The sequence below is a fragment of the Python bivittatus genome, unplaced genomic scaffold, assembly GCF_059951505.1.
Source record: "Python bivittatus isolate LINGU-HERP-01145 unplaced genomic scaffold, Pbiv_v1 ctg000480_np1212, whole genome shotgun sequence".
Classification (NCBI taxonomy): Eukaryota; Metazoa; Chordata; class Lepidosauria; order Squamata; family Pythonidae; genus Python; species Python bivittatus.
In genome coordinates this window covers 40,893,406-40,906,871 of record NW_028277075.1, presented here as the reverse complement: position 1 = coordinate 40,906,871, position 13,466 = coordinate 40,893,406, and the positions used below count along the sequence as shown (strand labels likewise).

Here is a 13,466-nt window from a genome sequence, read left to right as displayed (position 1 = left end):
TGTACCACATATTCTGTATCCTGACTGGTCCACTGATGAAAGATACCACACAAACAAATCTAGCAAGGATATACTACTTGGAATTGTTTTTCCAAATGAAATAACCCTAAAATGAATAAGTTTTTATAGTTATGTGCCAGTAAAGCAATAATGATTGATTTCTGATCTCCTCCAATTAGTTTATTATTGTGTGTGATTCTGATCCTGCTGAAGTAATCTGAATTAGTATTTTCCCCTTAAATGTTATTAAATCATTCCAGTTGAAATTTATTTCCACTAAACAGTATGGGAAGTGATTATGAAAATGTGTGGTTGATGTAAGAATCATTGTAACAGTTGTCAGCAATGGTGGTACTGACCATGACAAGTCTGCTCATGAAATATTGATCCATGGGATTGATCCTGGCTTGAAAAATGAACATGAATATGCTTCAAACCTATCTAGAGGTGGTGTTCATCAAGACAGTGTTTATCCAGATGAAAATGAACATGAAAAAGAAATGGAAATTTCTCAGACAGGTATTAGGGAAAAAAAAGTTTAATTACATCTTTCAGGCTGAAAGATGTGATTCTGTGATTTTATGATAAATTTAGTCCCTGCCTTTTATGCTCCCAGGATGGATTACAAATGGTGTGTGTGTGTGTGTGTGTGTGTGTGTGTATAATATTAAAAAAATTAAGATAATTCAAATCTAAAATTAAAACCAGCAGTACTAAGCTTTAAACAAAACAAAAGGGATGTTTCAGTTTGGTATTTGGCTGGCCATATATTTTTAGGATAAGAATTTCAGAAGTGTGAAAGATTTCTCTAGATGGAAGTGATTATAGCCACAGTCTCCCTTTTGAATTCACTTTCTGCTTCCATACCAGTGCAGTGCCTCTACAACTGCTTTAGAGGATCATGAGCCCCCTGGAGCAGGGAGAATTTTCTGTGCCAGTGATGTTTATTCTTTTGGATACACTCTTTACTTTCTTAATAATGCTGTTCACTTCCCTAGAAATTTAGTGAGTATGTAAAACTAAGTGAAGTAGACAGAAGAGGATTAAGGAAAAAAATTGTGCAAATATAGTCTTTAACATACAGGTAGTCCTTGATTTATGGCCATTTGTTCAGTGAGCATTCAGAGTTACAGTGGCACTAATTAAAAGGACTTATGACTGGTCCCCAAAGTTATGGCCCTTACAGCACCCCTTTGGTCATGTGATCAAAATTCGGGCACTTGGCAGCCTGCCCACACGACCGAGGGGTGCTTCAACTCCCTTCATCTGCCTGTCTCTCCATCTATGCCCTTTTGGCCCTCTGACGCCCTGCACTCCACTACCCCAGCTGACCTTCACCATCTTCTTGCTCCAGCTGCTGGCCAAGCATGCATGGCCTGGCCCTTCGCAAGGCAGCTGCTGGCCGCATGAAGCTTTTTTCCCTAGGTTGTGCATGGCCACTTCCTGGGGACCTTTGCACCGCACTGCTGGGCCAGGATTGGGCTAGGCTTCGCGCTGCGCTACGCTGTATTGCAGTCATGGACTGCTTCTTGCAGCCCCAGAGCCACAGCATGCCAAGAAACCCCAGAGCTGCGTGGTTCTGGGGCTGCTTGCCACCCTGCAAGGCAGGGTGCAGGGCAGCCAAAAGGGCAGAGATGGGGAGGAGATACATGGGTGGGGGGAGTTGGAGGCTGTCCCTTACCTTACTGAGGCTCAGGGCTGGGAGGGACCACGCCCGGAATGGCTTGGCTTGGGGTGGGTCTTCAGCTAACAACTGGTGGAATTCGCTTAATGACGGCAACAGGGAGTGCCAGGATTGCCATTGCTAAGTGATGCAGTCGCATGACATCATGCTTTATGACCACATCGCTTAGTGATGGAAATTCTGGTCCCAATTGTGATCATAAGTCAAGGACTACCTGTAGATTCAAACAATCTTATAGTAGGTGATGAATTGATTTACAAAAATACTTCTCATGATCTGTTGATGCTTATGGCACCTGCATTAGGTAGTCAATACCTGCCTCAAATAGGTGGATACCTTGCCTACATTTTAAATGCATACCTAGAGATTACCTGGAATAGTTTCTCAGATGAAAATGACCATGAAATAGGAAAGGTTAAAAAAGTAATATATTTCCTTTTTTGTCTTTTGTTTGTTGCTCTGAAGTTTATTACACTTTCCCATGTTCTTATGCAGGTAGTCCTTGCTTAATGACCACAATTGGAACCGGCAATTCAATCACTAAGTTACACAGTAATTAAGCAAATCACCTCTGGTCATTAGGTGATACATCACATGGCTGTGACTTGTGATTTTACTTTTGGCTTCTCCATTGACTCTGCTTGTTGGAAGCCAGCTGTGAAGTGCACAAATGGCAATTGTGACTGTGGGAGGCTGTGATGGTCATTAACTCCTCAAGTTGCAAAGCACCCAAATGGCAATCACACGACTGCAGGGACGCTGTGATGATCATAACTATGAGGACCAGTTGTAAAGTTACTTTTTCAGCACCATTGTAACTTCAAAGTCACTAAACAGGGCAGTCATTAAGTGAAGACTCCCTGTTCTATATGACATTCCTCCTTTTCCTTCTAGTGGGAAAGGGACTTATTCCAGGAGCAGTATTTGTTCTATTGTCTGTAAAGAAAAGAAAATGTATTTTGCACTAATTTTTCTAGCTGAATTGGGCACTGTAGATATAACTATTATACACTTCATGTAGAGTACAAGCATTTTGACTTCACTAAAACAGTTAAGATATTCTTGGTTTTCTCTTTTGGTTTACAATTATGTAAAAGAGCAACTAGAAAAGTAGCTCTGAAAACAGTGTTTAAAACTGACCCAGCCATCTTTGTAACAGCAGTAGTTTCCAGTGTTAGCACTGACTCTGAAGTTCCTACTCGTGATTCAATGTTGAACCTAGAGAATAGTGAAGAAAAATATCACACAAAGACATCTAGAGATCATTTGCTGCCTGGAATTCTTCATCCAACTGCAAGTAAGCGTGAAAATTAACTTTCACCTATAGGTATCAACAATTTTAAAATTTTTGTTTTCTGTTATTATTCTGGCTGAGATAGGTTATTGCCTTAAATACATAAAATGTGAGGCCATTAACTATCAGTGGACTTGTATTTCATATGGGTAGTAAATTGTTATGAATAAAACTTTCTCATGTGCCCAGTAAATAATGGAAAAATAAATCCCACCATTATAGGGATAGCTTTGATCTCTGGGATGGAATCAGTCATGAAGATTGTAATTGTATATTAGGATACAGTATATTAGTGTATTGACTTTATATAAATTCATAAATTGAATTTAGAAAAATTCACAGAATTGATTTTCTCTCTAGAAAATTCCTTCAAAGAAATTTTAGTAGATATTGGCCAATTAAAGAAATTTTATTCATTTTCATATTTCAGAACTAGTAAGAGATTACTTAATCTGTTATTGTAAATAATAAGTAACACGTTATCAAGGGAATTATATTTAATTTTATATTAGAATGTAGTACAACAAAATGCATCACGTGCAAACAAGTCTTTTGAAATTAATTGTTGCAGCAGCTGTAGCCACTAAGGAAAAAGGCAAAGACAACGAATCCACACAAAAGCCATTTTATGACATCCATCCAGGACAGGATAATGAAGATGATCTCCCTGAAAACAAAACTAGGGATGATGTTCAGTCTGAAATTATTCAGATTGAAAGAGAGACTGAATTGGAAACATCTCAGACAGGTACTTCTCAGAAAATGCCATTCTAATCAGCTTGTGCTGCCATATTTGTGGCTTTCTCCAAAAAGAAAAAAAAAATCCATTAATATATTATATGGTATTCTGCATATAATCTGTATAAATGTACAGCCAAGAGTATGTGAGAAGTGATGCTGAACAGCCCTTAAACTGATGGCTTAGCATCAAGCTCACAAGGTTTAAGAGAAGACAAATAATTTACATGTATGTTTATGGATGAAGTGCTAACTCACTTTACTTGTCTAGGTGATAAAAATGGTCACTTGAAAATGAATGCTGTGATGCAGAATGTTCATTAGTCAAGTTTCATCATCATGATCCCAAATTAGGGAAATGCAAATATTAGTACTTTTTAATTAGAATATGTCTGCCCAATAAAAAATATCAATATTTGTCAATCCAGTATAGTGATTTGCAGGTTAAAAAGACAGAAGCCATGCATTGTGTATATTAAGTAATAAGTAACTCTCAGAAATGTATTTAGCGAAAGTTACTCCTATTTTGCTTAAAATCAATTCAACAATATTGTAATAGCTGTGATTTCCACTGAAGCTGCTGATTATGAGGATTCCACCCAAGATTCATTGATCAAGGAACAACATCCTGACTTCAGTGAAGAAAGTCATCCTGCAAATTCATCAATAAATGATTTGATACCTGGAATTAGTAATCCCACAGGCAATGTGCATGAAAATAAAACATCACTTACAGGTACTAGGAAGAAAAAGAGAATTCATTTTCTCTATATTGCCATTATAGATCAATTAATATAATCATCTAAATAGCAGTTTCAAAATTTTTTTTGCTGAAATCCTTCAAAATATGGAGGGCACTTATGGAGTAGGTGGAAACAAGTATTTTAAATGACTGTAAAAAGTGGCATAGCATTTAGACACAACTCCATTGTTGAAACAGCTATGGTCTTTAATAATTGCATCAGCTACATGAACCATTTACATGTAGTAAAATTGACATGAAGTTTTGAAAACAAATAGTCCACAGATATCTGTTGTAATATTTGATGTTTTGTACAAAGTTCAAATGTTCAGTATGAAAGAAAGTTTAAATAAAAAGGAAATCTATAGGTCTACTGCTAGATTTCAAATTAATAATCTACCATTTTTTAGTTCTTGTTTACTTGTAACCTTGCTTTAGCCAAGGATTAAATTCATACTGCTGCATTTTCACAGTGTTTATCTATTGGAATATTAATATAATGCCAAAAAATAGTACTGACTAAACAGTGTGGGAAATGATTGTGCAGCTGTTCCAGGACATTTAATATTTACCTAACCATCATTATAACAGTTGTGAGAATCAGTGATGATACCAGTCATGAAGATAATATTCATGATCAAGCAATGCATAATCTGTATGATGAATGGAATGAAGAATATAAAAATCTCACAAACGTCACAAAGGGCATAGAATCACTAGATGTTATTCCACCAACTGGATAGAGTAATGAAGTGAAAGCCTTTCATATAGGTAGTAAAGACTAATATGTTGCCAGTTACAATAGTCTTGGGGATCTTACATTGAATGAACCATTAGGGTCTTACCTTTAGTCAATGAATATAGTTGACCAGATGGCAAACATGCTCAAAGCTCAGTTTTTTAAAAATGTACTGAAAGTATGAATGAAAGAAATTTTGGGCAATGATTATTTTGGTGGGAATTGATTTGGACAATATACAGATTAAAATTTTAAGTATCCAAATCTAAGTTCATAATTGGTTCATCAAACAGTTGTCATTGTCAAGGATCATGAAGACTCAGCTCAGCAACCATTGCCTCCTGTTCACCACCCAGACTGGGTCAGTGAAGAAAAACCTACTAATACTTCTAGAAATGACATGGAAATCAGTAAACAGCATGAAAATGAACATGAAGGTATTGCTGTGAATAATATTGTCCTTTCATAGTGATGGGTGAAACGAAGTATGGCTGTTACATATAATGTTTATTTCATTATCACAAGTAGATTGAACCCCTGAAAAGGTTCTCATATTAGACTAGCATTCATATCATAATTCAAATAATATATACCAACTAAACATTTCTATGCTGATGATTTGTCATGTTCTGAAGCTGATTTATATGGTGTGACTTCATTGTGATTCTGTATAAGCCTTGAATCATAAAAATGCATTCTGAATCATAGTCTTATAATCTACTTTTCGATATTTTTATTATCTTATTCAGTATGGTGATCTGTGCTTTTTCTAATTCTCCAAAGGCATACAGTGATTATTTCTGTGATAACTGGTTGGTTGGAAACTTACAGTGAGTGTGTAAAATGATTGGTTAGGTTTATGATGCAATGTTACCAAAGCAAAGAATGTATAGAGTGATGGGGAAGAGGGAAAAAAGAAAAAGTCTAAAAAACACGAGAATCTTAAGTGGCAACAGTTGTCCTTGTTTCTGAACTGTTTTTATCGTCTGTTGAAAGTGTGTAACAGTAATATCATGGAAACCTGCATACCAAAACTATTACCAGTGACCACCAATAATCTTTGGTGGGCACAGGAAAGAAAACAGAGAGGACCCAACGGGATAATTGGGATGGGACTTGCTGTCAACATCAGTGGTGTGCTTTGATATATGTCTGAATTACAACCAGTCCCAGTGTTCATGTACTTTATTGTTCCTGTAAGAAAAGAAAATATTGGACTTATGCTACTGAGGGAATGAAAATGCAGCTAATAGTTTTGTTTCATTCTCCATTACTTTATCATAGCCGTAGATGTGGTCTATGATGGGACCAAAGAAGATTCAACCCCAGAACCAGTGAGGCAATGGGGTAGTGAAGACAAATATACTACAAAAGCCACAATGGATGTCTTATTTTCCGGAATTGTTCCTCAAGGAGGAATAAATCAAAAAAATAAAACTGATCATACAGGTATCCACTAGAATGGTGGTGGGATCTTTTTAACCCCTCTATTAGGTGAGATAATCTTCTGTTTTTAATTTCCGTGTCTATTTTAAGCATGTAAAAAACAATGCACCTAGGAACACTCTATGAGGTATGTCACTTTCCATTAAATAGAATAAGGATCTGCAAAGGAGAGTTTTTGTTTAGCCCAAGTTCACTCACAGTCTTGATGGTTCTATTTATTTCCATCAATTATGTGGCCAGTGATCTTTGTTTTAAGTATTTCTAGTACTCAAATACATAAATAAAGCCTGATTCTTATATCCTCTTTTGATCTGTAAATTTCAGCCTACTGTACTAGCAGTGCTGTAAAGGTTATTGGCGAAAATAATTAATTGGTTGCTACTTGATGATAAGAAAACTAACTATGAAATAAACATCTGAAACTAGAACCAAACTTTTTGGCTTTAAGTAGGATTTGAAATTACTAACTCAATATCTCTTAATATCTCAATATTTCATTGAAACTGTTTTCTTCGGTATGTGTGGAAGAAGTAGTGGCTGAATAAGTATGTACATACCAGAATGCATATGACTGCTATAAAAGCTGTAGGCATGGTTGTTTTAGTGGCTTTTGGCCAACAAGATCATAAGACATGTCTGAGGCGTTCAGAGTTCAGTGCCCATTCTGGATTAAAACGTCCTTACAGTTGATATTTATAAGGAAATGAGTTACATTATCCTGATGTATATGTTTTGAAAAGCATTTATCAGATGTACTGAAAACAAGTTTTTAAAAACAATTTAGTTTATTTTTTTTCTGATGCGGTACTGTATATATCTGCATTTAGTATTTAGTAATTTTAGTAATAAATTTCATCTTCTAAGCCATTTATTTTGCTCTCAGGTTACATATACCATGTAGGCCTACTGATACATCATATTTATTAATTTATTTTTGTGTTCCATTCTTTCTGCCTAGTGATATCTTTAAATGTTTTTTAAGTCAGCACAAATAGCAGATTTCAGGAATCAGAGAATATTTGATGATAATAATATAATAAGATGGTGATTTTTTTGAACTCCTGTTTATAATTAGGTTGCTTCTGCTGTTGTTACAGTTCTTTTTTTAAATGGTACAGTGGGGCAAAAAAGTATTTAGTCAGCCACCAATTGTGCAAGTTCTCCCACTTAAAAAGATGAGAGAGGCCTGTAATTTCCATCATAGGTATACCTCAACTATGAGAGACAAAATGGGGAAAAAAATCCAGAAAATCACATTGTCTGATTTTTAAAGAATTTATTTGCAAATCATGGTGGAAAATAAGTATTTGGTCAATATCAAAAGTTCATCTCAATACTTTGTTATATATCCTTTGTTGGCAATGACAGAGGTCAAACGTTTTCTGTAAGTCTTCACAAGGTTTTCACACACTGTTGCTGGTATTTTGGCCCATTCCTCCATGCAGATCTCCTCTAGAGCAGTGATGTTTTGGGGCTGTCGCTGGGCAACACGGACTTTCAACTCCCTCCAAAGGTTTTCCATGGGGTTGAGATCTGGAGACTGGCTAGGCCACTCCAGGACCTTGAAATGCTTCTTACGAAGCCACTCCTTCATTGCCCGGGTGGTGTGTTTGGGATCATTGTCATACTGAAAGACCCAGCCACGTTTCATCTTCAATGCCCTTGCTGATGGAAGGAGGTGTTCACTCAAAATCTCACGATACATGGCCCCATTCATTCTTTCCTTTACACAGATCAGTCATCCTGGTCCCTTTGCAGAAAAACAGCCCCAAAGCATGATGTTTCCACCCCCATGCTTCACAGTAGGTATGGTGTTCTTTGGACGCAACTCAGCATTCTCTCTCCTCCAAACACGACGAGTTGAGTTTAGACCAAAACGTTCTATTTTGGTTTCATCTGACCATATGACATTCTCCCAATCCTCTTCTGGATCACCAAATGCTCTCTAGCAAACTTCAGACGGGCCCAGACATGTACTGGCTTAAGCAGGGGGACACGTCTGGCACTGCAGGATTTGAGTCCCTGGCAGCGTAGTGTGTTACTGATGGTAGCCTTTGTTACTTTGGTCCCAGCTCTCTGCAGGTCATTCACTAGGTCCCCCCGTGTGGTTCTGGGATTTTTGCTCACCGTTCTTGTGATCATTTTGACCCCACGGGGTGAGATCTTGCGTGGAGCCTCAGATCGAGGGAGATTATCAGTAGTCTTGTATGTCTTCCATTTTCTAATTATTGCTCCCACAGTTGATTTCTTCACACCAAGCTGCTTGCCTATTGCAGATTCAGTCTTCCCAGCCTGGTGCAGGTCTACAATTTTGTTTCTGGTGTCCTTCAACAGCTCTTTGGTCTTGGCCATAATGGAGTTTGGAGTGTGACTGTTTGAGGTTGTGGACAGGTGTCTTTTATACTGATAACAAGGTCAAACAGGTAACGAGTGGAGGACAGAGGAGCCTCTTAAAGAAGTAGTTACAGGTCTGTGAGAGCCAGACATCTTGCTTGTTTGTAGGTGACCAAATACTTATTTTCCACCATGATTTGCAAATAAATTCTTTAAAAATCAGACAATGTGATTTTCTGGATTTTTCCCCCCATTTTGTCTCTCATAGTTGAGGTATACCTATGATGAAAATTACAGGCCTCTCTCATCTTTTTAAGTGGGAGAACTTGCACAATTGGTGGCTGACTAAATACTTTTTTGCCCCACTGTATTTAAATAATTAGAATATGCATAGCATTGCTAATAAGAGGAGATATATTTATTATTCATTCTACTTTGTTGTTCCTATTACATGTCATGGACTCCTCAAACAGCTAGTAGTGCTGATACATGGAACATCTATCTGTGGATATAAAACGTTGAATGTAATGTTGTGTTTACTTTCTTAAAGAGAAAAACAATGAAAATACAATGTAATCGCTTTTAGCATAAGTCTTAAGGTCTGGTGTTAATACATTTATTAGGAGTTAGAATATATGAACTTTCTCCAGATATTTTCATGTCTGTGCACACATAAAAGTGGCATTGCTTGCCAGTGTAAGGTAGGAAAAGGAGGCATTTCTTTCTTGTTTTTCCCTTGGCCCCCATCTGCTTCTTTGTGCATTACTACTGGATATATTGCAACAGGTCACAACTTTTGGCAGTAAGAGGAAGAGTTTGGTTGAGTATCTCTTATATTCCTTTTCCTCTTTTTAAACTTTTGAAGAAGTAAGAATTTGGTGGGAAAAGTTTTGATTCTGCATATATCCTGCTCATAATTGATTCAATCATTATTACTCCAGTTGTGGCCTCCAGTGATGGAGACAGAAATGAAGAAGCAGAACTTGGTCCACAGTGGCATCCTACATGGACCAATGAAGTTGAAAATCTTGTAAATAACAGTCAGGATGCTATAATCAGACATCCACCTTCTGCTGACAGTAAGAGCTACAGTATATATTCCAACAACTTTATTTATGTTTGCAGTTAGTAAGACTGCCTAACTCATAATTTATGAATCTAGGTGGCCTATCAATAAAAATAAAAAACAATCATACTTATGGGGAAATACAGTGTGTAACTCTTGATTTTCAATGGAAATCTTGCTACAAACAAAGCCTGTTTCTGGTGTATGGCTTCATACAAAGATATATGGTTGTAATGTCCACCAGAGGTGTGTGATTCTCCATGAAATTTCTTCAACTTTGTGGTTAGAGTGATAATTTTTCTATCTTTCCTGACTGGAGTATTCTTTTCTGATTTCTAAAGAATAAGTATTTAATAAGTATCACTTTGGACATAATGACATGCATGACACTAGTTTCTAATGTATGACAATTGACTACCCTTTGTAAATCTGATTATATATAACTGATTTTTGGCTAAAACTAGGGAACAGCAGACAATTTCCAAAGGACCCCACTAAAAATAATAACACACTGTAATTCTGCAGATTTGGACAGTCTTGCATGAGAACACCAAAACCTCACAAAATTTTGCCATTGCTCCATGAGATCTGAGAAGATTTAATGAGATTGCATGATATTTCACACATTTTTGATTTTTGAAAGGGGAATACTCAGGGTTAGAAAAGATTGCCAATTTTCAATCTAAAAACTAGAAGAACCTTTCACAGAATAATTTGAAAAGCAGGGCTAATAGTTTAAATAGATTTGCCACCTTAATTAGGATTTTAAATGAACAATTTGCCATTGTTTGCCAAACAGTCTTTAGATCAGTGTTTCTCAACCTTGGGGACTTTACGATATATGGACTTCAACTCCCAGAATTTCCCAGCCAGCCAGTTCCCACTGCTTTAGGTTATACCATGTTAATAAACCAGTTGAAATCAAATGAGCTGCCCTTGATATCAGCAACCCATATTGCTATTAAATGAAGAGGAATAAATAATCCTAGTTTAACCCTTAAAGGCCAGAAAAACAGTAACATCTTGATTAGTCACTAAAAAAGCATTGTGCCTTCTTGTAAAATTGCACTAAAAAGGCCTCCTTTTCCATCCTCTTCTGATGTGCCCATCTCAGATTTCAGTGCAAGGGAGTGTTAGGCTTCTTCAGCGCAAAGGAGGCATTTTGAGGTATTTATGGTGGCCCTTAAGACAGAGACAAGTAGTAAAAGGAGCTTGATCTGGTTGGAATCCTGAATGATTATTTATAGTATGACCATTAAAAGCCACTTCCCTGTATATCTCATTTTGATCTTTCTGTTAGCACAGAATGCTATATTTTTGCTATAGAATAGTAATTTAAATTTGATAGATTTCTAGTAACACTTCTTAAAATGCAAATTATCAATATAGAAATAAATGGAGTTTATTCTAATTGCAGTCCTGTTATTCAGAATGTAGGTATTATGAAATGTATGTGAGCTTATAACGCAAGAATTCTAGAGTGGACACTGTACAATTTTCCTAATCTGCTGTAGATTATATTTTGCTGGATAAATTCTATCTAAATTCAGGAATCACTTTGAATGTTTTCTTTCCAATCTTTCCAATCAGTGCCCTGGGTAGTCTCTGCTGATTCATTCTGATTTGCTCACCATCTGGTAGCCAGTGTTCATTAGGAATTGTCTGAATTAGGTATATTGCAACATATGCTCACTGTCAGTTATGCAGTACTGCACCCTTGAGTTTAAATGCCAAAGCTTTATTCTTTATCCTTGGTATTCATTTCAATCACCAATTTGTAATGTTCCTAATACAAACCAGTGGGACTTATTGGGGGGCGGGGGCGGAGGCAGGGCAAGCATGTTTGTACAATATTAGAAATATCTGTTTTTGAAAGGAGGGTCTTCTAGTTATTTGCACCTGGCATTTAGCTATGCTTTCCAATTCAAATCAGTTTGGATATTTATAGCTACAAAAGAGTTGCTGAAGTAGACTGAAACATTGTTATACTTTCCTGGCCTAGCACAGTTCTCCCACATCTTCTGAAAGAAAAGTAAACCTTTTGGGTGGGTGGGGGGGAGTCAAATAAAGATTCCTTTATTTAAAGAGCAAACCAAAGGAGCAGTCTACCTCTGTAAGTAGTAATAGTTCATCAGTACTTATGGGAATTACAGACTCGTTATGAACAGAACATATCAGTCTCCAGTGGCTGATTTAATAATATCATGTTATTTTTCCTCTGCAAATACAAAATCAGATAAACGCTTCAGTGGAGCGGGAGACAAAAATGCGACACCTTTCCCAGGAGCAAATAATCAGCCACGAGCGGCTCATGTACCAGGTACATGCCTATACTTTTACCATTGGTATTTATCGTGAAGTCATATTGTATTGTTCCTGTATTCCTTACTGTCACCTTTGTGTCTAAAACATGCAAATACCACCATGATGTATATGCCTTCCAGTGTGTGACATAAGCATCATGATGTCATGTTATTACATGCATTTCGTCTTCCCCCCCTCCCCTGGTGGATGCCTTATATCAGAATTAAAGGTTCTCTGACACTGTTGCTGTGAAAGGACTCTGCCGTACATCTTTAAAAATACTGCCAACAGAGGAAAAAAAATTTCTGCACAATTATACATAATAGTGCAGAAATAAAAGGAAAACTCTGCTGAACTTGGGTTATAGAACCCCACAATTTCACTGGCATTTAGGAACATAGGCTAACTTGGCTTGGGATGAGTAAAACAAAAATAAGACAGCTCTTATCCAGATATATCTCCATGGCTAAGAAGTGGATCCAATGGTTCAGCTACAAAATTGCCTTATTTGTTATACAAATTGTATCTGTGATATGTGAATTACACAATTAGTGTTGTCCTAATTGCCATAGAAAAAACATAGCAATTCCAAAAGTTTAACATAGAAATATTCATGCTAATCTGAATATTCAAACTGCTTTTATTGAAGAATCATAACATAAATTTTATATAATCTCAGATCTCTAATTTGTAAACCAGGTAACTTGATTGCTGGCTTTTGGGTCAGAGTAAAAGAAGTCCTGTAGTTCATTCTTGTAATATTACCTTTCTTGTGGGTTTTTTCCCCTACGCAGCTTTGACTGTGCAATGTTCTAGAAAATCTTACTGTGGCAAAAGTAGTACATGAAACCATGAGGAGATGTTTGCTTTAATCACAGTTAGATTTTGTTCCACTCCCACAATTACGGAGGTAGCAGCACCTGTCATTGAGTGACTCCTACCTCACACAAGACAGTATGATAGTGGATACAGATTATCTGCACAAATTATCATTGCTTATATACAACTGTTGTTAAGAGTAAGTGGGGACATAACTTTCACTTATGTGAAAACCAGTTCATAGAGAATCAATTTTCTGTCAATTAAAAAAAAAGATCACCGGTATTATTTTGAAGGAAG

The 13,466-nt window shown here is 36.7% G+C and overlaps 1 protein-coding gene across 7 annotated transcripts in view; it reads left to right on the top strand.

The window, feature by feature from the left end:
- Window positions 1–13,466, top strand: part of CD44 (CD44 molecule (IN blood group)) — an 81,620-nt gene that overhangs the window by 64,595 nt on the left and 3,559 nt on the right. For 2 of the 7 annotated variants that reach the window (XM_015887771.3, XM_015887776.3), the window contains 7 exons: window positions 2,844–2,981; window positions 3,550–3,726; window positions 4,276–4,452; window positions 5,491–5,634; window positions 6,482–6,646; window positions 9,919–10,056; window positions 12,280–12,363. In XM_015887771.3, the coding sequence (XP_015743257.1) occupies window positions 2,844–2,981; window positions 3,550–3,726; window positions 4,276–4,452; window positions 5,491–5,634; window positions 6,482–6,646; window positions 9,919–10,056; window positions 12,280–12,363 (1,023 nt within the window). Of the gene's footprint in view, window positions 1–336; window positions 520–2,843; window positions 2,982–3,549; window positions 3,727–4,275; window positions 4,453–5,490; window positions 5,635–6,481; window positions 6,692–9,918; window positions 10,057–12,279; window positions 12,364–13,466 lie in introns of those variants that run through there. The other 5 variants (XM_088145780.1, XM_015887773.3, XM_015887774.3 and 2 more) reach the window with 5 other exon arrangements.